This window comes from Harpia harpyja, chromosome Z (assembly GCF_026419915.1).
Source record: "Harpia harpyja isolate bHarHar1 chromosome Z, bHarHar1 primary haplotype, whole genome shotgun sequence".
Lineage (NCBI taxonomy): Eukaryota > Metazoa > Chordata > Aves > Accipitriformes > Accipitridae > Harpia > Harpia harpyja.
In genome coordinates this window covers 14,811,457-14,835,577 of record NC_068969.1, presented here as the reverse complement: position 1 = coordinate 14,835,577, position 24,121 = coordinate 14,811,457, and the positions used below count along the sequence as shown (strand labels likewise).

The window sequence follows — 24,121 nt, the reverse complement described above, 5'->3', positions numbered from 1 at the left end:
GAGGCTTCCAGTATCAGTCCCTGCACTTTCTATTGTTCTGATTCTCCAACTGCATGCACCTCTTAATTCACATTGACTTTAGCATCCCTCAAATAACTGAAGTGCTTGGTTTGAGTCTTATACTAATCATCCTCAAAGAAGAATGCTGAATGTGAAAGAAGATAATTTGTCTCAGAAGTCTCTGCCAAATATCTCTAGATGGAGTGGTTTCTATTGCAGCTGTTCCATATGTTTCTCTTTTTCTACATTAAATGTTAAGCTCCTCTTTAATGGACTCTAATGTTTTCCAGTGAGCACTCGATAACAAAGAATGATAAAAAAAATGTGTATTAAAGATGATTTTTTTTTTAAAAAAAGCATTTTTAAAGCATGAGAAAGCCTTCATTGATAAAAATAAGGGCTGACAGAAAATTACTAGTTTTACTTGGAATATAAGGAAAGGCAGCCCTGAGTACTTGATTCATGAAGAGAACAGTTTCCAAGACGGTGTCAATATTTTTTAATCTTAATTCCTTTGTGGTAGCACTCTGGTGCAGTTGATATATGTTCTGTACTCAGGAAAAGTATTTCATAATAGTATTCATATCTTTTAAAATGTGGTGGGGTTTCATTACAGGATTTTTTCATGTCAAATACTATATAAATTTTTTTGGGTTTTTTTTTCAGCATAGTCTGTAAGTGTCTTTACTGATTGAGAAGCTGAAACTATTTTTTGCCTGTGAAAACTGGAAAATGTTCAAAAATCAGTATCAGGTAAAACGGAAATAGTTCTATTTTTTACCCTCTTTCATTATACCTCTGAGAGAACTCAATTAAAATAGCTTATTCTGGGGGGCAAAAAGTCCAGTTACAGAAATGTTTCGGAATGTTTCATTATTCAGTTTTTTTACAGAGATGTTATGAAATAGTGGGTAGCTGCTAATGCTCTCAGGTCTAGAATGGACACCAGCATGGTGTTACCAATGGCTTTTTGTTTGTCTTTACCCTTGTGGGCCAGGGAAGGCACACCATTGGCTCCCACCCAGTCACGGAAGCAGGCCCAACTCCTAAGGTATAATCAGAAAAGCGAGACTGGTTTATTCTCTCAGTCCAGCGCAAGGTTGTGTCAACACTAGTCACATCATTTGCAAACCTTGTTATCCCTTTTACTGTTTCCTGGCCTTCCTCTTCACCATGCTTTGCCTCCCTTTCTCTGCACCAGTCCCCTCCCAAGAGAGCAACGCACCCTAATTATTTTTTCCCCACTGGTCCCAGTTGTGCTACATCTGTACCTGAAATCGGTATTTCTGATGCTGTTGCTTAGGTGCTGTTAGCTTTGCAAGATTGTGCTCCCCAAAAGATGCCCCATACTCCTCTCCAATAGATTGTGGAGTTTGACAGTTTCTTGCTTAACTCCCACCAGTCACCCATGAGATCCAGCTATCTTCCATGGCACTAAGTAGCTTTGGTCATCTTCTCGCATCAGTGTTTGTTCAGCATTTTCTCATGTCATGTCCGGTTTATGTTAGTTTAACCTGTTCAGTTAGTTTAACCTCAAATCAGGGCCTACTCAAGGACTGCAGTATTAATAAAATGTATTTGTAAATATGGGAGAAAAAGCCACTTGTTTGTTAAGATTTGCTACAAGCATATACAACTTGGCAGTTAAGAATCTTCTTTAACTTTCCAAGAGCTTGATCCTGTAGTCCTTAAATATATCAGATAACTTTCACATTGATAGTATGCCATATTTTTTATTTTTTTATCCAGTATTAATTTAAAAAATATTTTTTGAGTGCAGTTTATGGAACGCCATTTTGAATCTCCTTAGAACTTACTAAGTCTAGTCACTGGGGTTTAGCCATGTGACTGGAAGCTGCCAGGTATGGGTGGGCAGAGGAGAATATGTAATTCACATACAGTGCAGAATTGATGTTCTCTGAAAGCAGAATTTGAAGAGCAGTTATTTTGCTGGCAAGACTGCTCACCCCTCTTGCTTATTCTGACTTGTGTGCAATTGTTTGGGCAGCTGAGCATAAAGAGAATTGGGGAGTGCAGGCAACTAGGAATGAGAAGGGAGCGGAAGAGTTGTAATGATTGATTAGGTCAACCATGCTGCTGAAAAAATGCTTATCAAACTATAGGCTGAGTACATCAGATGTCACAAAAAATGTGACATCAAATGGAAAAAATACTGAAGCAAATAATTCCCTAAACAGAGGTGATAAAGCCTACCTCCCCAAGAGCTTATGGTTAGATTCTTTGATGTCTAATAGGGCACAGGCTCTGTGTAAGGAGTTTTTACCTGACAGGGGCATTCATAATCTTTTTCTGGTATTAATTCTCTGATTCCCCATGAAGGCTGCAGCATGAGTACTGCCCTTACCTTTTTATGGTGATACTGGTAGGATTAGATCTACTACTACAAGACCACTTAAATCGGCCCAGAAGAGAATAAATTTTTGTGAGTTTCCCAGACTGTCTGGTCAAATCAGGCTGGAATTTGGTAACTAGTAGGAAAGTTACTGGGAAATGTCTTTGACATACATATGGAGACAGATTGTGTTGTCGTGGTTTGACCCCAGCCAGCAATTAAGCAGCACGCAGCCGCTCACTCACTTCCCCCCCACGCAGTGGGATGTGGGAGAAAACTGGGGAAAAAAAGTAAAACTCATGAGTTGAGATAAGAACAGTTTAATAGGACAGAAAGGAAGAAAATAATAATGATAATAATAGCTATTAAAATGACAACAACAATAAAAGAATTGGAATATACAAAACAAGTGATGCACAATGCAATTGCTCACCACTCACCGACCGATGCCCAGTTAGTTCCTGAGCAACGATGCGTGCCTCCCGGGCAACTCCCCCCAGTTTATATACTAGGCATGACATCACATGGTATGGAATACCCCGTTGGCCAGTTTGGGTCAGCTGCCCTGGCTGTGTCCCCTTCCAACTTCTTGTGCCCCTCCAGCCTTCTTGCTGGCTGGGCATGAGAAGCTGAAAAATCCTTGACTTAGTCTGAACATTACTTAGCAACAACTGAAAACATCAGTGTGTTATCAACATTATTCTCATACTAAATCCAAAACATAACACTATACCAGCTACTAGAAAGAAAATTAACTCTATCCCAGCCAAAACCAGGACATGTATAAATTTCATTTCTGTAGGAGATCAGACAAAACATCTAATCTGCAAGTGTTTATTTTTTTAGCATTATGTTTTAAAACTCACTTCATTTGGTGAGTCGTAGAAATAAATCGTATCCAAATATAAATTACTGATCTCCTGCATGTTTTTAGAATTTTTACAATAATTTTGCTTTTTAGAGAATGACATTAGAAATAAAATAATTTGAAATATTCCATGGTATTCCTTCAATTTTATGGTCTGATCCTCTAGTAAAGCCAAATGTTGACTATATGGATTGCTACATTATAGTAGTATAGAAGCTGTTTATTAATAGTCTGCTGTCTGACTGATCAGTAATACTGGCTGTGTGGAGGGCTTGTTCTTAGGGACTCATCTTGACCATTGATGATTCAGTGCTGAACATTTGGTTGGATGATGTATCCTTAAACCATTTTATCACAGGGTGGCCCATTTGTTGAAATATTCAGTGCTCAAGGCAAGAACCCAGGAGCAAAATGGAAGATTTTTGGCAATCCATCAGCTATATGGAAAGTAAGTTTCTTTAAAAACTTATAAAACCTAGAGTATAAAACAGAAAAATTTGAATGAAGCTTAAAATTAGAAGATAGTAAGGGCTTTGACCTGACAGTGGAGTTGTCACTTGCAGTTCTGTCATTATGACAGACTAAATGACTACTTAAATTAGTTCTTTATGCCTGCTTGCAGACTAGGTTGGTTGCATTGTAATTTTATAGTTTAAATATTTAGAGAGTTATTTTGCTATTCTGATAACTAATGGATTGAGTTGGGCCCATTGGATTGAGAGTCCTTTTTGTCAGCATTGTTTGTTCATAAAACATGCAAGTAAAGGACATATTTCTATGGGTTATCATTACCATCATATTTAAACTACTGCCATACTTGCAGTGATGTCTGCCATTTGTGATTTAAAAAAAAAAAAAAAAGTAGCTTTGCATGTTAGTAGCATGGTTGGTTGTGAGGACAAGAATTCTATCAGGATGCTTGTGTTTGTTTATTGTTCTTTTTTGTAGGAATATGATAAAGAAGTAAAAGGCTTTGTTTTTGTACTTGAAGGAAGCAGTCAAATCAACAAAATGCAGCTACCAAAGGAAACTAGACAAACCTGTAAGTATCAAAAAATTAAATGTCTGTGGTGGTGTTCTGATTATTAAATCAGTCTCGTATTGGAATGTAAAACTTATATTATTCTCCCTTACTTTGAGCGTAATTCAGCATTAGCGAAGTGGTTTTTCATTAACTATTTAGCAGGTCAGTTAGAAGTAAGTAAAAGGTATAGAAATGCCATATTAAAGTAAGTGCTGTAGGGAAGATCCTTGTTGATACATGTTGTCCTAGTGCTGCTAGGTTCACTTCTCTACCTGATCCTGCTACAGGCTGATCTCTGGCAAATAACTTCTGACTCCATTCAGCACTTACTAAAGTCAATAATTCTATTGGCATTACAGAATGTGAAATAGGTTCCTGTCCCCTTTCTTGTTTCACTTTTTAAAGTATTTTTACTTCTATGTATCAAATAACCACTAGCAGTACAAGGAAGTTACACCCAAATTTCAGCAGCACTTATGTAATCAGTCTTTGATGAGTAGTACGGAGTGTTTCCCCAGTTTGTCTATTACTTACACCAGAATAAACCAGAATCAAAGCACTCTATGTTTCTCAGAGCATACAGCAATCATCATAATTTATGCTGTAAACTCCACTGCAGGGTATTGTACTTTATAAGGCTTGTAGTAATGAATTGAGCTGGCTGAGAATTAACTGCCTTTTGAAGAAAACTTGAGAAGGTGATTTTAGTCAAATGAAACGGGAATCTTCTAGTATACTTCCCATGCAGGGTATAGAATTATAAATTAGTTTTTCCAAACAAACACAAAAAATAAATAAGAAATTGTATAGTCTGGTCATGCACTAAGGCCTTGAAGATTAATCTGAATTTTATAAAAGAAATTTACTATTATCTTCAGTATAATAAATGTTAGTCTAATGTATCTTTCTGAGAAATCCAACTTTAATTTGTTTATTGCCAATGTTACGATAAACTATTACAGCCTGAAATGAGGATTGAGAATTAGTGTTGTAGATTATCCCTGCTAAGAATAGTTTGGTTTCAGATTTACTTTAGCCAGTGCTGCAATACTATAGTTAAATTTCTATCTGTTACCATTCTGTCTCCCTCTGTCTCCTCCTCTCTTAAGGTGTATGTACTTCAAGTATTTCATTTATGTCAAGTATACAATCTCTTGAGTTGTACTGCAATCTTTGAATACTCTTCCAAAATAAAATACATTATATATACAAATATAATTTGAAATTTTAAAGTGTCATTTGACCCACAAAAGAAGGAAGTTCTGAACTGGCATTCTTTAGAAGAGGAGCTAATGTTGTTGTTGAGTCTTGTAAAGTCAATGAAGAGCAGCCCATACCCTCCCTGATGGAATAACTAAGAAAACAACATACAATTCAATTCAGACAGCTTTGTACTGTTTTCCCTTGATAGGGAGCTACATGAATCCTGAAAGATTTCTTGTGTTTGTTCCCTCAGTTAAGCTCCATTGCTATTGTTCTAAAAATCAGAAGCCTCCACTGAGCGTTGTTGTCATGATCTGGATTGCGTTTTTACCCAAGGATTTTTTGAAGTTGTTTAATCAGGTGTACATTGTCACAAATGTGGACGCAAGTTTCATATGACTATAAGATAATCTTGATGGGAAAGTATTATTTTATTTTATAACGCCTATGGGATATTTGGTGTCTACATGCTCTTGGAACACAATGTAGAATTGTAAGCAAAAAAAAAAAAAAAGGTTCCTTTTATTTTCATGAGAATTCCACCAAAGCCACAGATGGGACTTTTAAAACAACACTTTTATTGCAGTTTGAATTGGTTTTCTTCAGGTTTTTCTTGTGTTCATATGTTGTGTGAACCTCGGGAAATAGTGTTGCAGGAGCATAGCTGTATCGTACAAAATGGAAATGCTTGATGGTGAAATGTGCATCTGCACACACACAGCAGGTGTATTTAATTTTTTTCCTGTTTCTAGTGGGACTGATCCAGCAATTCCTGACACTTCAGATTTTTGTGCCATTGGGACAAGACTTCTCCACTGAGTTACTGTAAGATGTATAAAATTTCCTTGAATACTTAATGTAAAGTGAATGCCTGATTGCAGCCATTAATTGTGGTGGCAGATTTTGCATTAAAGTGCAGTGACTTATCAAGTCTATAAGAAGTTAATTAAACTAATGAGATCATTCTTCCTTGGATGTTTTAAATACTGACATTCCTTTGAACACAGAACAAACTCTAAAAATCATGAATGAAGATGGTGAAAAATCTGAAGAAATTACATGAATTTATCAAATGTGAAAATACTGGCTCCTGAGAGTCTCCTGAAAATCTGTAAGAGATTTATAAATAACTATTCCAGGCCCTTTCGGTTCAGGACAAAAAGTTATATATTCTAATAACTGGGGGAGAAAAAAAACAACCAAGCAAATGGTAAAAAGCCAGAACAACAAATGGAGTGCTCAGTTGGTATAATTATGTCCATACTGTAAGGAAAGAGAGGTACCACTGAAACAGACTTTCATTAGTTTGATGTGGAATGATTTAATAGAGTTCTAAACTTGGGCAATTGTCAGTCTTTGGGCAACATTTCCACCCTAGTGGCATCAGCTGTTTATAACTAGCACAACCTAGTTAGCTTTGTAGCCAGTAGTACACCTAAGGTTTGGATTAACAAAAGAAATATTATGCCATTAGAAACCCTGCAAGAAACCGTGGGTTGAATGATATGCAATTAAACTGAGTAAAGTCAATGCAGAAATTTATTTTTGTTTGTCTTTCTGTAACTTTGCATTCATTGGTACCTATAGGTGTCAGCTTTTCTTGATTGTCAGAAATCTCCTGTGTATGAAGTAAGGGGAAAAACAACTCTTGTAGGTTTAAGTCAAAGAGGACAAAATGAGATGCTGGGAAAATGTCATTCAAGCTGTACTGTAGTAGAGAAACAACGTTCACTATAATGTGAATAATCTACTTCATGAAATTAGGATGGTGTGCTATTTATTTTATGTTGCTGGCTAATTCTGTTATCTTCTGTCCCTTCACATAAGTAGAGTAATCTTGGAATTTTTTTGTTATTTTAACAAAGAATATGCTAGTGTGAATTGAGTCATATTTATTAAAATTCCTCAGTGGATTTTTAACAATGCATGCAGGTTGTCCTGGTTTCAGCTGGGATAGAGTTAACTGTCTTCCTAGTAGCTGGTACGGTGCTATGTTTTGAGTTCAGAGCGAAGAATGTTGATAACACTGATGTTTTCAGTTGTTGCTCAGTAGTGTTTAGACTAATGTCAAGGATTTTTCAGCTTCTCATGCCCAGCCAGTGAGAAAGCTGGAGGGGCACAAGGAGTTGGCACAGGACACAGCCAGGGCACCTGACCCAAACTGGCCAACGGGGTATTCCATACCATGTGACGTCCCATCCAGTACAGAAACGGGGAAGTGGGGGGCAGGGATTCGCCGCTCGGGGGACTGGCTGGGTGTCGGTCGGCGGGTGGTGAGCAATTGCACTGCGTATCATTTGTACATTCCAATCCTTTCATTATTGCTGTTGTCATTTTATTAGTGTTATCATTATCATTATTAGTTTCTTCTTTTCTGTTCTATTAAACCGTTCTTATCTCAACCCACGGGTTTTGCTTCTTTTCCCAATTTTCTCCCCCATCCCACTGGGTGGGGGGGGAGTGAGTGAGCGGCTGCGTGGTGTTTAGTTGCTGGCTGGGGTTAAACCACGACAGTCCTTCGTTTAACCTTAAATGAGAGCTGAACCACATTCAGAAGCATGCTAATTCCTAGCAGTAGGGCTAGGACCGTGCTGGTCCCAACATCCCAAGAGTATTCAAATTTTTCAAAATTCTCAAACACCATTGTAACTGGACTGAAGGAGAAAGGAGAGGGGAAGAAAGGTATCCCACCCATAGACTGGTTTTCCAAGGAGGAAAGGTAAATGGTATAATTATTAATAGTTTCCCACAGATGGCTTCCACAGTATAAAGGTAACAATGCTGGGTGCAAGTACCGGATTAATCCCACAGCCGACGACTTTATCATACCATAAACCAGTGTTATACAATACATCAAAGCGAAAACCTTAATCCACCTCCCACGGATGATAAGCAGCAGAAGAGGGACTACATACAGCAAGCGAGGTGATACATAACAGAACTTTAAAAACCAGAGCAACAACTCTAAGAACACATAAATCAACATAATGACCAGCAACTATTAGACCGCTATAATGAATGCTTATAACAAATTTGTTTTAACAAGCTCTGGTCAGGTTTGTCGTTATCTCAACCCTTCGTGCCCCACGTTGGGCGCCAAAAAGGACTGTCGTGGTTTAACCCCAGCCAGCAACTAAACACCACGCAGCCGCTCACTCACTCCCCCCCCACCCAGTGGGATGGGGGAGAAAATTGGGAAAAGAAGCAAAACCCGTGGGTTGAGATAAGAACGGTTTAATAGAACAGAAAAGAAGAAACTAATAATGATAATGATAACACTAATAAAATGACAACAGCAATAATGAAAGGATTGGAATGTACAAATGATACGCAGTGCAATTGCTCACCACCCGCCGACCGACACCCAGCCAGTCCCCCGAGCGGCGAATCCCTGCCCCCCACTTCCCCGTTTCTGTACTGGATGGGACGTCACATGGTATGGAATACCCCGTTGGCCAGTTTGGGTCAGGTGCCCTGGCTGTGTCCTGTGCCAACTCCTTGTGCCCCTCCAGCTTTCTCACTGGCTGGGCATGAGAAGCTGAAAAATCCTTGACATTAGTCTAAACACTACTGAGCAACAACTGAAAACATCAGTGTTATCAACATTCTTCGCTCTGAACTCAAAACATAGCACCGTACCAGCTACTAGGAAGACAGTTAACTCTATCCCAGCTGAAACCAGGACACAGGTATTTTAGTATCATTTATAAGCCACATCATGTTGGTAACATTATACAGTCCTCTGTGGCATGCTTAATTTCTAACATGATTTTAGAATCTGAACATTGAGAAAAATCTTCAAAGGATAAATTAACTTATTTAGCACAGATCTTCACCAGAGAATATTTTTGCTTCTCCGTGGAGCATGAAAATTTCAGAGAGAACACTGGGCTCAAAATACTTGTTTTAAAGACAGTTTTGACTCTATGAATCAAGATCTTGGTGCAGAAAATACTAACATTTTACTAATTTAAAGTGAGAAACTGTTGGCAGGAAAGCTGGTAGTTGTTGAATAGATCAGAAAACTGCAGGTTTTCAAGCCTTTCTCTTCAATTTCTCTTCCTACTACAGCCTTTACATATTTTCTGTTATGTTTTCCTTTCAAAGTGGTTCTTTTTATTTCTTACCCCATTTTTAATAGTTTTTTTGCTTAGGTGTTAGGTGTCTCTAACATAAGCATACATGGCTTTAAAGCTACATTTTTTTTCCCTGCAACAGAAAGAGCTTCTTTGTGTGTCAAATCACACTGACTTTTCTGTTCCTGAGTATAGTTCTGGTTACACTTTCTGCTCCTATAGTTTTAATTGCTGCATTACTTCTAAAAGTGTGTAACAAAAGGGACAAAACAAACATGATATGTCATGCAGTAAGCAGAAACCCAAGTACATAGATTTGCTTCTCATAGGCATTTGGTAGACAGATGGTAGAGACTTAATGACAGGTACAGGAATTCAGGTTTTCTATGGTGTCATATTGAGTTTGGTTCTTTTGGGTGCTTGCCACCCATCTATGCCTCTTAACAAGAACCTCTTCTCCACTTTTCTTCTACTCATTTTTTCATCACTTGCTTTTTTTGATAACAGAGAGCTCTAATTTTCCACCACCTCTCCCACCTTTCTTTGCCCTTCCTCTTTCCAACTCATATCTAGACTTTACATTTTCTTCATCTTTTCTCGGTACTTCCCATTCCCACCATTACTATGTCCCTCTTACAACAATATATATATGTTTACTTCTGTAGTATTCTTACGTACTTCTAGAAATTTAATACATGTATTTTGTATTTGTTATATATAGTTTATGTAAACATATACTATATTACTATATTTACTATACAAAATTACTGTATTTAAATAGTTGACTGTTATTTTTTACTTCTTTCTTTTTCTCTTCTCGTCAACTTTCCTGATTCTAAATTAGGGTTATCAGAGAGCCTGATACAAATCCTAATTCTCTCACCTTCTTTTATGTCCAGTGATTTCAGTGTCTATGTGGATGAAGTAATCTCACTTGATACATTTCCATAAACTTTTTACAAAAGAATAGATGTTTAATTCAGTGTAACAGTTTCATTACTTCATTACTTATGTTTATAATCAAATCATGCTTATCCTGATAATTACATAAGTTCATCAATGCTTTCAGAGTAATTGGAGCTACTTAAAGGTATACATGCCTAAAAAGTACAAACTCATTTGTTCCCCACTTAGTGCAACTGTTTGCAGAAGTTAATAAAACTTCTTTAAAAATAAATTTAGTACTAAGTTTTGTATTAGAAATCAACTGTAGCATATTGATATACCTATAAACTCCTTCAAGACTTGCAAAATACACAGTGTATTTTATCCTAGCACACTGATGATAATCCAGTAAATAATGAAGACAAGTCCTTCTTGCTTCACGTGACTGCTATTCAGTTGTTTTCATTTCAGACATATTGAAAGGAATCTCTTGCTTGTTTGTGGACAGAATATTGATTGTGCTGTTGCTTCCTGCAGTTTAATGTTCAAAGATGGTTTCTTACATAATCTGACTACTTACTACTGAATCTTTGAGTAGCTTCAAGTGAAAATTGATAGCATGCCAAGCCATCAAATTTACTTTATGTAAAAAAAACACTTTGGCAAGTTTGGTAATAGCTGTACATGATGCTTTATGGTACAGTTCTTCCTCTCCCATTCTGCAAAGAGATGGAAATATGAATTTAGTTTGAGCCTCATCCTCTTTTACATTCTGTTCAGTGATTGATCTGATCAGCAAACAGGAATTTCTTCAAGGCCATCCCTCACTGCTGGCATCAGCTGAGCTAAACCTTCTAACTTGCTGCTATCAACCAGTCATGTGAGATTCCTGTCATAAATACTGAATGTGCAAACAACTGTTCAAACTAGCTTTTTCCTTTGCCTTTTCTTTGGAACAAATTTAAGTAGAATTTTAGATACTTTGTTAGGTGGCATGATTAGATGAGTATCACCACATTAACAATCAATGTATTGATCTGCCTAAAAAAAATGGGTAAAATAGATTGTGGATGAAAAATTTGGTGAAGCATAATAAAATCACAGCTAAGGTAGAAAGCATGTAATTTATGCAGCCTTTTTGAAGCAAATAATAGCAAAGCTGTTAGTAATGCTGAATATAGCCATCTGTTGTAAATGTAGTAGCCAGTTGTTAAATCTTCAGTATTACAGATTTTGCTACCTTTCTGAAAAAGGAAAAGTAACTCAATGTTTGAAAAAATATTTGTGTGTAAAAGAAAACAGCATCTGGCTTTTGTTGGCATTCTTGGTTTAATTCCCAATATATGGACATGTGCAGGTGCTAACAGTTCTGCTTGGCATTTTGACAAGCACACAAACATTCATTCATTCTTAAAATACTGATGCCAGTCAATTTTCATACTTTATTTGTGATATGGTTTTTTTTCAATGTTAGGTATCACATGAAATTAGTACATTGTGTTTTACAGCAAATGAGTAGAGCTGTTGATGTGAGAAAATAGACCTTCAAGTTGTACGATAGCCTCCAAAAAAAACCCAGTAGAGTGGTCTGAGGTATGAACAAGGATCAGAAGCTCTACTTCTGGTTATGTATGGAAATATTATGTGGTCTTGTATGAGTTCCTATAGGTTGCTCAGCCTTTTTTCCCCCAGTTCTCTCATATAAGTTATGGGAGTAATTTATCAATTTATTTTGAAAATATATTTTAAAGAGTTAACTAACTCACTGTTGTATGATACTTCTAAATATATGAAGTGGTAAAAATAGGAGTTGTAGTAAATTTTAAAATCTGGTGGTTGATGAAGTACATTTTCATTGATATGCAGGCTAATGTGTGCTGATAGTACAGATTTAATATTTGATGTATTATCCTATCACTGAACAGAGGCCAGTTTAGGGAGATAGCATTTTTGATGAAAAAGAGAAGTTTCCCAGTTTTGCATTTGAGCATCCAGACAGGACAGAAGATAGTAACAACAAAATGTGTTCAAACTAATATGTAAAGTGATCCAACAAGGCTAGTGGCAGAAACAGAACTTACTGATCCATTGCTGCAGGTCTTAAGTCATGCCAACTATCTCAATGATGGCAACTTCATAGTACTTCAAACTACTTGTTTAAATCTTTAGATGGTAAACAGCTATAAATCATGTGTGGCATACTTTGTAAAGGTGGGGAGGTTTGAGATCTCATGTGAGATCCCCCTCACCTCTGAGACATGAAAACCTGCACAGCAAAAATGCAAACTGTCAATGATAGCTGCTTCTCAGTCACAGAGAGTCCTGCTTCTGTAGCCCAGAACTTGGTGCATGATATTAACGTGCCATGGGACTGTGCTTTGTTGCCACTTCCTAGAATTAACTACGTCTCTTTATTCTTCATAATGTTTTAACCTTTTTTTAAGACTCAGCTGACAGAGTGCTTATCGACAGATTTGCTCAGTTAGTATCCCACTGTTCATAGTCAGATTAGCTTTGCTTGCCACTAGCCTTCACCAGCTCCAGAAGGCATCAGTGCTTGTTATACTCTGAGGGCAGCACACACATTTTAGAAATATTTATATTAATAAGGAATTATTTTTCTGGTAAAGAGGTTAATCTTACAATATGTACTGTAGTCAGTTATCATTTTGTCAGAGATGGACTGCTTTATAACCTCATTTATGTTTCAGTTAAAAATCATTATCGCAGGAAAGTGAGGGTGAAAGGCTGTTACCTGCCCTCGAAAAACATATGTGTAGTAAGGTTTTCATTTTAAAATATGAAATGATCTATTAAACATTATGTCCTATAGTGTGAGCTATAAGTCCTCTGCTTTTTTCAGTAAGTTATTTGTCAGGTCTTGTGGCAGATAGTTCACTTGAGTCATGTTATTTCAGTATTTGTACATCTTTTCTTGTACTTGATAGCCATTTCATTTGAAACATGGTCAGAGAACATTTTAAATTTAGTATTTCCAATTATGAATCGGGAGATCAATTAGATGATCTCATCTGCACAGATAGTTCGGTAGATAATCCAAATGCTTTTTCTGTTCTATTGTCACTTTGCAGGATTTTGTCATCTATTTCTGATCCTGTTATTTGAGAAGTGGAGTTAGTGATTACAAACACCATCCAAAACTCTTAGATCTTCTTTTCTGTCATAAATATGTTATCTGTTTGCATTCTTTGCAAATCTATCATCAATTAAGTCTTATTTTTAATTTTCCAGCTTACCACTGGGTAGAAATAAAATATTACTTAAGATCCAAGAAAAAACTTTTTAAACCCCAAATTTAATATTACTCTGTCCTTGTTACAAATGTGAGCTTTGGTAGAAATAGTTTGGGTACGGGTCTGTGTTAGATGGAAGGAAAGATCTTGTCCAGATGCTAATAATATCCTGAGTAGAGATCAGTTCCCATTATAGTACTGCTTCATTCTGGGTAGCAACTTGGAAGAAGGTAGAAGTGAAATTTGCCAGTGGTACCAAAGGATAAAAACTATCCAGGTGGTAAGTAGATGTACAAAATCTATCCCACTTTGGCAAGAAACATAAACTTGCATGAAGGTTTTTGATACTTATTCCTCTTTGGGACTATTGGAATAAATGCTGGGTATTTTTGTTTTAATCAAATTCCAGTTATTTGGCTTTATACCTGGTATGATTTCATTAGTCAGTGGAATTATTCCCGCAGTCGTTTTCTCCCACTATTTGTAGTTTCATAAAGATGCTAACGTTTTTTTTCCCCTCAGTTTTCTCACCACCATGTGCTGATAGGAAAAATATAAGGAAGGATTGCAACCATTCACAGAATCAGATCATAGCTGAGGTTGGGAAGGACCTCCAGAGATGGTCTAGTCCAACCTGCCTGCTCAAAGCAGACTCAGCTAGAGCAGCTTGCCCAGGACTCTGTCCAGTTAGGTTTTGAATCTCTGCAAGGATGGGTACTGTACAGTCTCTCTGAGCAACCTGTTCCAGTGTTCAATCACCCTTACAGTAAAAATCTTTTTTCATATGTTTAAACAAAATCTCTGGTATTTCAATTTGTGCACATTGCCTCTTACCCATTCTTTAGATACTGCTGAGGAGAGTCTGGCTCAGTCTTCTTTTTTCCCTCCCATCAGGTATTTATACACATTAGTAAGACCTGCCCTTGAACCTTCTCAAGGCTAAACAATCCCAGCTCCCTCAACCTTTCCTCCTAGGTCAGATGCTGTAGTCTCTTAATCATCTTCACTATCCTGTGCTGGACTTGCACCAGGATGCCCATGTCTCTCGTATCACAGAGCCAAGCACTGGACCCAACACTCTGGCTGTGGTCTTACTAGGGCTGAGTAGAGAGGAAGGATCATCTCCCTGGACCTGCTGGCAATGCTTCTCCTAATGCAGCCCAGGATGCTCTTGGCCTTCTTTGCTGCAAAGGTGCTTTGCTGGCTCATGATCAACTTGTTGTCCACCAGGACCCTCAGGTCATTTTGTACAAAGCTGCTTTCCAGCCAGTCAACCCTCAGACTGTACTGGTGCATGGGATTATTCCTCCACGTGTATAGGACTTAGTCTGTAATTTAAAGTTATGACTTTGTATTTTAAATTTAGTTTGGTTTGGGGTTTTTTTAATGTGTTGAAATTCATCAGAATTAAGGCAGATGCTTGGTTTTTGTTCACATTTTTTGCTAGGAAGAATAATTTCAGAAAGCTTGGGAATAATCAAACACAGTTGGTAGGGGTTAGCTTTTGAAAATTTGGCATTTTCCTAACTCTCTTTGGAATGACATCTCAGAATTAGCATGGCCTGAAACCACAGTTGTAGTTTATTTTCACTCTGTGAGGAGTGATGTTTTTGATCATACATAGAAGCTTAGTGGGTTTATAACATAGAGATGCTCTTGATTTATTGAATAAATGGGAACTCTGGAGTTTCAAACTCTGGAACATACCTGATAAGGTTTAAGAAGTTTTCTGTCAAAGTTTAGCTAGTTATGTATAAAGGAATCTGCAGGGGGAAAGGGCTTAAAATGTCCACATTCCTAAAGTAGTTGTACTTGTTGATAAGAAATTTTATTGCAACACTGGTGAACAGCACAGTATAATGTAGATTGTTGTACCATATTTCCTTTTTTCAGACAGTTGTTTCTGTAAATATAAGTTTATTACTTTCAAATTTTTAATAACCAGAACATACTAGATTTTATATGCATAGCTAGTTTATTCATAGACAATATAATAGCTTGAATTTATGTGAATACATGCTATCATAATAAGTCATCATTTTAGGTTTGCTGACAGAGATATGATAAATTATTCATGTTAATCTAAGGACCCAGCATGTTTTCAGATACAGAACAATAAAAATATGAATCTTGGTTAGTCTTGTGAAACTTAGACCAACCTTTTAAAATTAGAAGCAGGACAGATGCTAATTTTATCATGTACTTCTGCCAGTATTTGAAGATTTTAGATAGAGACTGAAGGTAAACTTCATTGAACAGATTTAGAGATTATTTGAAATTCTGATGTTTAGTAGCATGAGACTTGCTCCTTGAATTTTTTGTGAAGCAGGAGTGAAATACAGAAATTCTTAAAAGTATTAGGGTATGTTAAATTCCATAGCTTACAAAGGAGATTAAAAAAATGTTTACTTTCAAATATATGAGTTAATAACTCTGCCAGTCATCACTTTCACTAGAGTACCAATGCAGCATGGGTGGTAATTTAGGAAACAGATATCCAAAAAAAGATATCCCATGAACAAGGTGTCCTTCTTCCACATGTAAAAAAGGATTCATGCAATTATTATAGAACTGATAACAAAATACACCATCCTAGTTTAAAATTATGTTGCTGGTTAGATTAGCCAGTTGCTCTGAAAGAAGATAGGTACTTGGTCTGAAAGAAGATAGGTACTTTCTTTCCCCCTGGTCAGGATAAATCTGTTACCCTTATTCTGCAAATACTTCTAATTTCTCACATTTGATGACTTTCATTGGTTCTGCAGCTGTAAAACTGTTCAAAGTTGTCATATGAATAATTTCATTGCTTGTTCAGTTAATCAGTATAAAACATCAGGCATGGAGAAAGACTTTTTCCACTGTTGATCTTCTATTCTAGAGCTTGCACACATCCATATTTACTTTCTGCTTATTGAAGGAATCTTTTTTTTTTTTTTTCCCTTGGCCCCAGAACTTCTTCAGAAGTATATACTGCTTGTTCTTTTTTCCTCCACGGTTATCGAGATCTCTAACTACTACCTAAAAATTTTTGTTCTCTGAGTGCCCCTTAACAGTTTAATTATCAGTGCATCCTTCTCCATTACATCTTTAGACCATCTGGATTTTTATGAGTGTTTTTCTCTGCCCTTCTTAAGTCCATAGGTGTGAGTACCATTTGAGGGGTAGTAGTGGATCTTTCTTTTCCAGCAGTGTTTCTTTCAGTATTTGAATGTGTACCCTCTCTGTGCACAGTGTGAATCAGTTGTGTTTCTGAAAGGTATCGGTCAAGGAATTAATGATTTTTAGTGTTGGTTGAGCAGATACAGATGTGTATCAAATTTTCTTTTATCTGAGGAATTGAGTATGTGCTCCACCCAGAACTTTCTCAGACATTGAAACTCTTTTCCTTCAATGACTATAGAATGTGTTTAATATGTCTTCTGCAGAAGGGTCTTTTGTTGGATTCCTGCCCCCCTCCCCACCCTGGTATTTTGTAGCTGTAAACACAAATATTCTTAAGCGGGTAATTTCTTGTTTCTTCGGTTATTGAAGGGGAAAAGTCAGAATAAATTTCCCATATTTTTGTAAGAAAAAAAACTTCTGTTAAAAACTATAGGTTCAAAATTTGTCAGTGGACAAATTTACCAAGGTGAGAAAGAAATTACGATGGTGGGGCTGAATGAGCATCCTGAAACACTGAGGAAATTGCTCACACCTGGTGATCCATGTTGCTAAAAAGTTGAATGTTGTCATCTTCATTATTTTGATGATAATCTCTTCTATAGTAGCTTGTGAGAAAGTTTAAGTTAAAAAAAAAAAAAAAAGACATCCTACTAGAGTTAAAACAGAGACAACTAGCATGATACCTAATTCTGCCCAATACGTAAACTCTTAGATTCTGAATAGCCTATGAAGGTTGTGAACTGTTTGAAGGAGACGTTTTGATTTGTCAATAATGTAGATAGAGAAGAGATCACACTTCTCTGGATGTTATTGAGGCCTGTCTTTTCAAACTCCACTGGCAAAGCAAACCATGAGCTTTCTGCCAAGTTAATGCTTCAGTAAGACACAGTAAAAAAATAGGAAAGTAGGTTGATTAGAATATCCTGTAGTTGTAATTACTTTGAGGGTTTAAGGAGACTGTCGATGTGGTATGAAAATCTACTTGAGTCAACTCTTCAGAGTATCCTTTTGGTTGATTGGAAGCCTGGATAGTTACTGTTTGCCTTAATGTGACTGTTCATGTCTAAATAAATCTCACTTTTTAATTTGCTCAGCTTAATTGTAGACAGTTGTATTTGCATAGTGATCTTAGTCTGGTGGTATTGATCTTGGACCCTTTAAGGAAAGGAAGTGAAGTAGTGGTGGAGCCAACCCTTCTGTTTTGCAGTTCAAAAAGACAAGGAGTAAGGCTTCTTTGTCTAAAGAATACTGCTGGCATGGTTGTGATCTGACATACAGCAATAGTGATCATATGTAAGAACAGAGTTAGTGAGGTGCACAATGACTCAAGGGTTTCCAGCCTTAGGCAGCGGCTGCCTCCATACAGATATTTTCTTGCATATGCAATTACCATTTTAGAGACAACATTAAGACTTCAGCTTATTAAAAAAAATATTCAGGGATAATGCCTCAAAGTTTCATCTCTTTTGAGATTTATTCTTGATAGAAGGACTGTCGTGGTTTAACCCCAGCCAGCAACTAAACACCACGCAGCCGCTCACTCACTCCCCCCCACCCAGTGGGATGGGGGAGAAAATCGGGAGAAGAAGCAAAACCCGTGGGTTGAGATAAGAACGGTTTAATAGAACAGAAAAGAAGAAACTAATAATGATAATGATAACACTAATAAAATGACAACAGCAATAATGAAAGGATTGGAATGTACAAATGATACGCAGTGCAATTGCTCACCACCCGCCGACCGACACCCAGCCAGTCCCCCGAGCGGCGAATCCCTGCCCCCCACTTCCCCGTTTCTGTACTGGATGGGACGTCACATGGTATGGAATACACCGTTGGCCAGTTTGGGTCAGGTGCCCTGGCTGTGTCCTGTGCCAACTTCTTGTGCCCCTCCAGCTTTCTCACTGGCTGGGCATGAGAAGCTGAAAAATCCTTGACATTAGTCTAAACACTACTGAGCAACAACTGAAAACATCAGTGTTATCAACATTCTTCGCTCTGAACTCAAAACATAGCACTGTACCAGCTACTAGGAAGACAGTTAACTCTATCCCAGCTGAAACCAGGACAGAGGTGCGGCAACTTATATTTCAGCTTGCTTTTCTGGAGATACTTGCATACACATGATAGGATGTGCAGACATTGAAGAAAATGTCATGATCTGACTGGATACCTATAAGCTGTCCTGTGTTCCTGGCTACCGAAGAGTAGGGCATGGCACTTACAGATGAGGAGTAAAGCAAGTTATTTAAACAGGCAGCTGAATGCACATAGCAGTAAATGCTCCACAATACAAATATACAGAGGCAGATTCTGCAAAAACTTTAAATTGGAAAGATGGGAGCTGTCTTCCATATCTTTATTCTTACCTTAACTGGGTATGATCCTTTTAAGGAGAAAAAATTCCCATATAGTTGGTCAAAATTAGGATAGATGATTCCTGATATTCTTTTTAGTCAGGTCTGGAGCATAAGTCTTATGAGGAGCAGCTGAGGGAGCTGGGGCTGTTTAGTCTGGAGAAAAGGAGGCTGAGGGGAGACCTTATCGCTCTCTACAGCTGCCTGAAGGGGGGTTGTAGTGAGGTGGGGGTTGGTCTCTTCTCCCAAGTAACAAGCAATAGGGTGAAAGCAAACAGCCTCGAGTTGCGCCGGGGCAGGTTTAGATTGGATATTGGGAAAAACTTTACTGAGAGGGTTGTCAGACATTGGAATAGGCTGCCTAGGGAAGTGGTTGAGTCACCATCCCTGGAGGTATTCAAAAAGTGCGTAGACAAGGTACTTCAGAACATAGTTTAGTGGGCATGGATGATGGTTGGACTCGATGATCTTGAAGGTCTTTTCCAACCTAAATGATTCTATGATTCTATGATTCTTTATTGGCAGGCTTTCACCATGAGCTCAGTACAGTTGATGATCCTTTCTTAAATCTTGCCACTAACACTTAGATATTTTGTTTCATTTTAAATTGGTAGGCAAAACCATTTCACTTGCTGTTCTGAGCCCGAGACGTTTTCATTCTCTTATTACTTTCAAAAAGGGATCAGAGCAAAAATGGAGATAAAGTAATTTAACTTATTGGAACACTGTATCAATCTGTTTCTTAAAGGAAAAGTGTGGTGGGAGTCTAATGGCATAGACCTTGATGAGGATAATTTTGTTATGTCCGACAGGAAATTGAAGAATGTGTTTAGAAAACAGTTACCAGCTTTTTTACCAGCTTTTTTTCACTGTAAAGATAAACTAGAATTCTAATTTTAGGTAAAACTATTACATTCTGCTGAATATTTAGTGACAAGTAAATTGAGGTCTGAGAAGAAGGAATACTTAGTCACAGATTATGATAATCCAAGTAACATTTAATTTCAAACTAGAGGAGATGGTTTGAGTCGGATTCTGAGCCAGGTAATTTACAGTGGTCCTGAATGCAGGTTCTTGACTCAGCTATTAAAAAAAAAAACCAACAAAAAAAAATTTTCAAAATAAATTTAGAATTAATATTTTTCCGTGGTGTGTCTTGAAGCTTGTGAGTTCTTTTAAAACATCCTAAATCTGGATGAGATCTGATTGTCCTAATTAATGCCTTAAACCAGTATTTTCCGGTGTGCATCCTTCTGGTGATATGATAGAATCTTCCAGGTAGTATTCAGCAACAGTTTTTATCTGCAGACCAGGAGCCAAGGCAGGAGGAGTCAATGTGAGAAGACAGAACAAGCATGAAAGCAGAGGAGGACTGCTGAATAGGTGATTAAGAATGGTAGGGGAAGTGGAGATCATTTTGGCAAGGAGAGGAGAGTGGAGGAAGGGGGCCTCTTCTCTTTCCATGCATCAATCTGCTTTTGGCAGATCGCTTTGGGCCTGCTAATGGACAGGTTTTCCAGCATTACCATTTATGTAAAGACCAGAGAAACAGACTGATGAACAAAAATACATTTCTTAGACTTGTTTCAGAAATAGCATATTGCTTCCCCCTCAGACCAGAGTATACTCCTCAGTCTCCCAAGCTCAAATTAGATACAATTTGTACAGTGAAGTCAACAGTTGTCACAAAAAGGAGTATTTACTTCATCAGGCTGTTGTATCCTCCAAGGCTGATGATACAGGATTTGTACTGAAGTTGTAGTGTCTGACAATGAACAGCTAGTGTAATTGCTTTTTTGCAAGTGCAGTTACAGGCAATCTTAATTTAGTATAGCACAATACCTTTAGCTTAGTAGGCTGATGAAACATTGTGTCTAGTCTGTACAGTTCCCCCTTTTTCCACTAGTCACTTCAGTCCAAGATCAAGATCATTATCTTTGTGTTGCAGTATGTCTGCATAAGTTTCAAAATGCCCTGAAAGTAATTATTTTAACCAGTATCACTTTATCTTTGTTTAAATATAACCTGGATCTGTTGGAACTGATGGGAGAGATGCTTTGTTTAAGTTTTAACTTGCTAGGTAGTGAGTCTATTTTAACCTATCATATGATATGCTATTAAATTAATAGAGTAAATCTTATCATGGTGATAGATGATGTCCTGGTGATATTACAGAATAAATTACTGTCTTCCAGGACTTTAGAGAGAAGAAAAGTAGTAATTATTTATATTTTGGTTGGATCAGTTTAGGTAACATGGAGTAAACTGAATCCTATTTACGTTTGGTTGGTAGGGTTTGTAAGTCAGGATTTTCATATGCCAAATAAAGTAAATGCATGATCCAGTGTTAGAAAAAAAACTTAGTTTTGTCTTTTTAAAGGGCAGACTTCTTAGCAATTGGAATAAATGGTTTAAATGTGAGAAATATAGCTGTACTTAAGAGAACTGTTACATACAGCAGGTGCAAACATAACCTTTTCTTTGTCTTTGTAAACATGAAAGGACAGATTGTCTTTCTAGAATAGATAAATTCGTGGAAAGAAAAACAAAGTGCAAAGAATAACAGCCAATAAACTAAAGAAACGAGCCAACAGAATTAGTTCCAGGCATAAATAACTGCATTATAAGATAATTTGTTTAGATTCTTGAAAAGTAGGCACTAAACTTTCCACATATTAATACTCATTAGAGTGCTTTGTACTGAACAAATTAAAAACTGTTTCCTAGAATTACGGTTTTCTAAACCATTTGGCAGAGTTAGCCATGCTTCAGAGGAGCAAACCACCCTGCCTTAAAATAGAATTTACTAAATACTTGAAAGTAGAAGAAAGATGACCTCATTTCAAAACTGAGGATGTTAAAATATTGATAGAAGTTTCTAGAATATATGTTATGAATATTAATTACCACTTCCAGAATTATTTTTTTGAAACATGTGAAGTTCTAAGAGTCATAAAACTTTTACAACAAATTATCCTTGATCAGTGAAAATACGAGGTCATTCTTTCAGTTTGAGAATTGATTGCAAATATGTTGATATCTTATAGGGAGAGCTCAGGAATCTCCAGTTCTTCATAATTACTCATATTTGGAAAGTTTTTCTTTTGTAGCAACCAGATTTGATGATTCTCTTTTTGCACCTGCCACCTGTATTACTGCCTTTCTATGGATACTGTTTAAGGGGACTTTGGTGTGGGTTTTTTCCTTAATTCTGTCCAGAAAAACATTATCAACAGAAAATTCCAGTATATAAAAATAAAGCTGGTTCTTCACAACCTGTTTCCTAGGTCTAGGTGACATATCAATCTTTCTGATCGCTTATTTTGTAGAGATTTGATTGATTTTCAACATAACTAAGTCTGTTTTTATGAGCGCTGAATACTGTGCTCTGGATTTCAGATGATCAGGCAGCCAGTTCAATAACGTAGTATCTCCTACAAGACCAATTTACAAGTAGCGTGTAAAATAAAACATATGTGAAGTACAAGACTGCTCCTGAATAAGGAAACTTAAGAATCTGTAAGCATGGCAAATCGGCTTACCATTGCTATTCCTTTGCTTTTCTCTCTTTAAAATGGAGATAATGATGATACTATCTAATGTTTCTGAAGCGCATAATTTTTGTGGAGAAAATGGCACTACAATTGCTAAGTACTAATATACTAACATACTAATAGTTAAGCTTTAGGAGAGGATTCTATCTGAATTTTGACCAGGATACAAAGATATTTCCATTACTAATAAATTGTGTGGAGTTGCTCTTTGCTTAGCAACATCAATGAAATACCTGCTTTCATGTTTGGTAAACTTCCAGTTTAAGTCATTTACAAGGAGAAAAACACTTTCATTTTAAGAACAAGTGAGCCTGATAAATGAAGCATCCCTTTAACAGTCCAGCATCATTTTTTCTAAGTTCATTTTAAGCCTTGAATTGAACATTAACAAATGGTTATAAATTATTATACATACAGGAGCAAAGTGAATAGGTAATCTGAGAAGATGAGTTTATCTGTACTCTTGGGTAGTTGCTGCCATTTACTTGCAATCTCACTATAGTTACCATTGTGAGGAGAATAGTCAATCAAAGTTGAAGATATAAAATAAAATTGAAAATTGAATTGGAAGGTAATTTTACTTTCAAATGGTTTTCAAATGTAGATGTTAAGTGTGAAATGAATGCAGTTAATGACCATAGCTGGGAGAGTTATGCACCTGCTGATCACAGGAATATTATTATAAATGAGGTTGATTTTTCCTGTTGACTACCTCATTTTTCTCAACATGGTCTCATTACTTTTCTATCACATGTCTGACCCTTAGATATAAATACTCAAGCGCAGACATAATAAAAACACATTAACTCCTATATAGATTTTTTTTTTAATGCATCTTTGAAAATCAAGATGTGTGCTGCAGATGTTTCTTGCCTTTGTAGGTTTAACATAGGTCATAGGTTTTGATAACGGAAAAAAAAGGTTGAGTTTCACTGCGAGTACTCTTGAGTCATTTTACAAGTGAGTTCTAATGTTCTAACTCTCGTTGTCTGAATTATTTCAGAAAAGAGTTTCATCAGAACCTTGGTTTTATTTTTATTTACCAAGAAGTAATGTAACTGAAAAGTCTGAAAGTTACACCAACTCAAATAATTATCTTTCTTCTCCCAGGAAATAAATTACTTTAGAGAATTTTAAGACCATCTTCTTTCTCCAGTTTTGCCTGTTCTTCAAATGTTTAACCTACTCTTGCCTGCAGAATATAAATATTTTCAAATTCATTTACTGAAATAAATTTTAAACTTCTTTAGGTATGATTATAACTATATATCTTAAGGTTTGCTGCTTCTTTACAGCATACATACCATCACAAAAAACATTTTATTTTAGACTTATATGACAGTCTGATATAAATGTGTGTATCTTTATCTAAATTAATGTGTTTA

At 36.7% G+C, this 24,121-nt stretch overlaps 1 protein-coding gene across 2 annotated transcripts in view; it reads left to right on the top strand.

The window, feature by feature from the left end:
* Positions 1–24,121, top strand: part of CFAP20DC (CFAP20 domain containing) — a 93,190-nt gene that overhangs the window by 4,282 nt on the left and 64,787 nt on the right. For both annotated transcript variants that reach the window (XM_052775931.1, XM_052775932.1), the window contains exons 2-5: positions 667–753; positions 3,580–3,669; positions 4,170–4,263; positions 6,201–6,273. In XM_052775931.1, coding sequence (XP_052631891.1) covers positions 733–753; positions 3,580–3,669; positions 4,170–4,263; positions 6,201–6,273 — 278 coding nt within the window. In that variant the 5' untranslated portion in view covers positions 667–732. The remainder of the gene's footprint in view (positions 1–666; positions 754–3,579; positions 3,670–4,169; positions 4,264–6,200; positions 6,274–24,121) is intronic.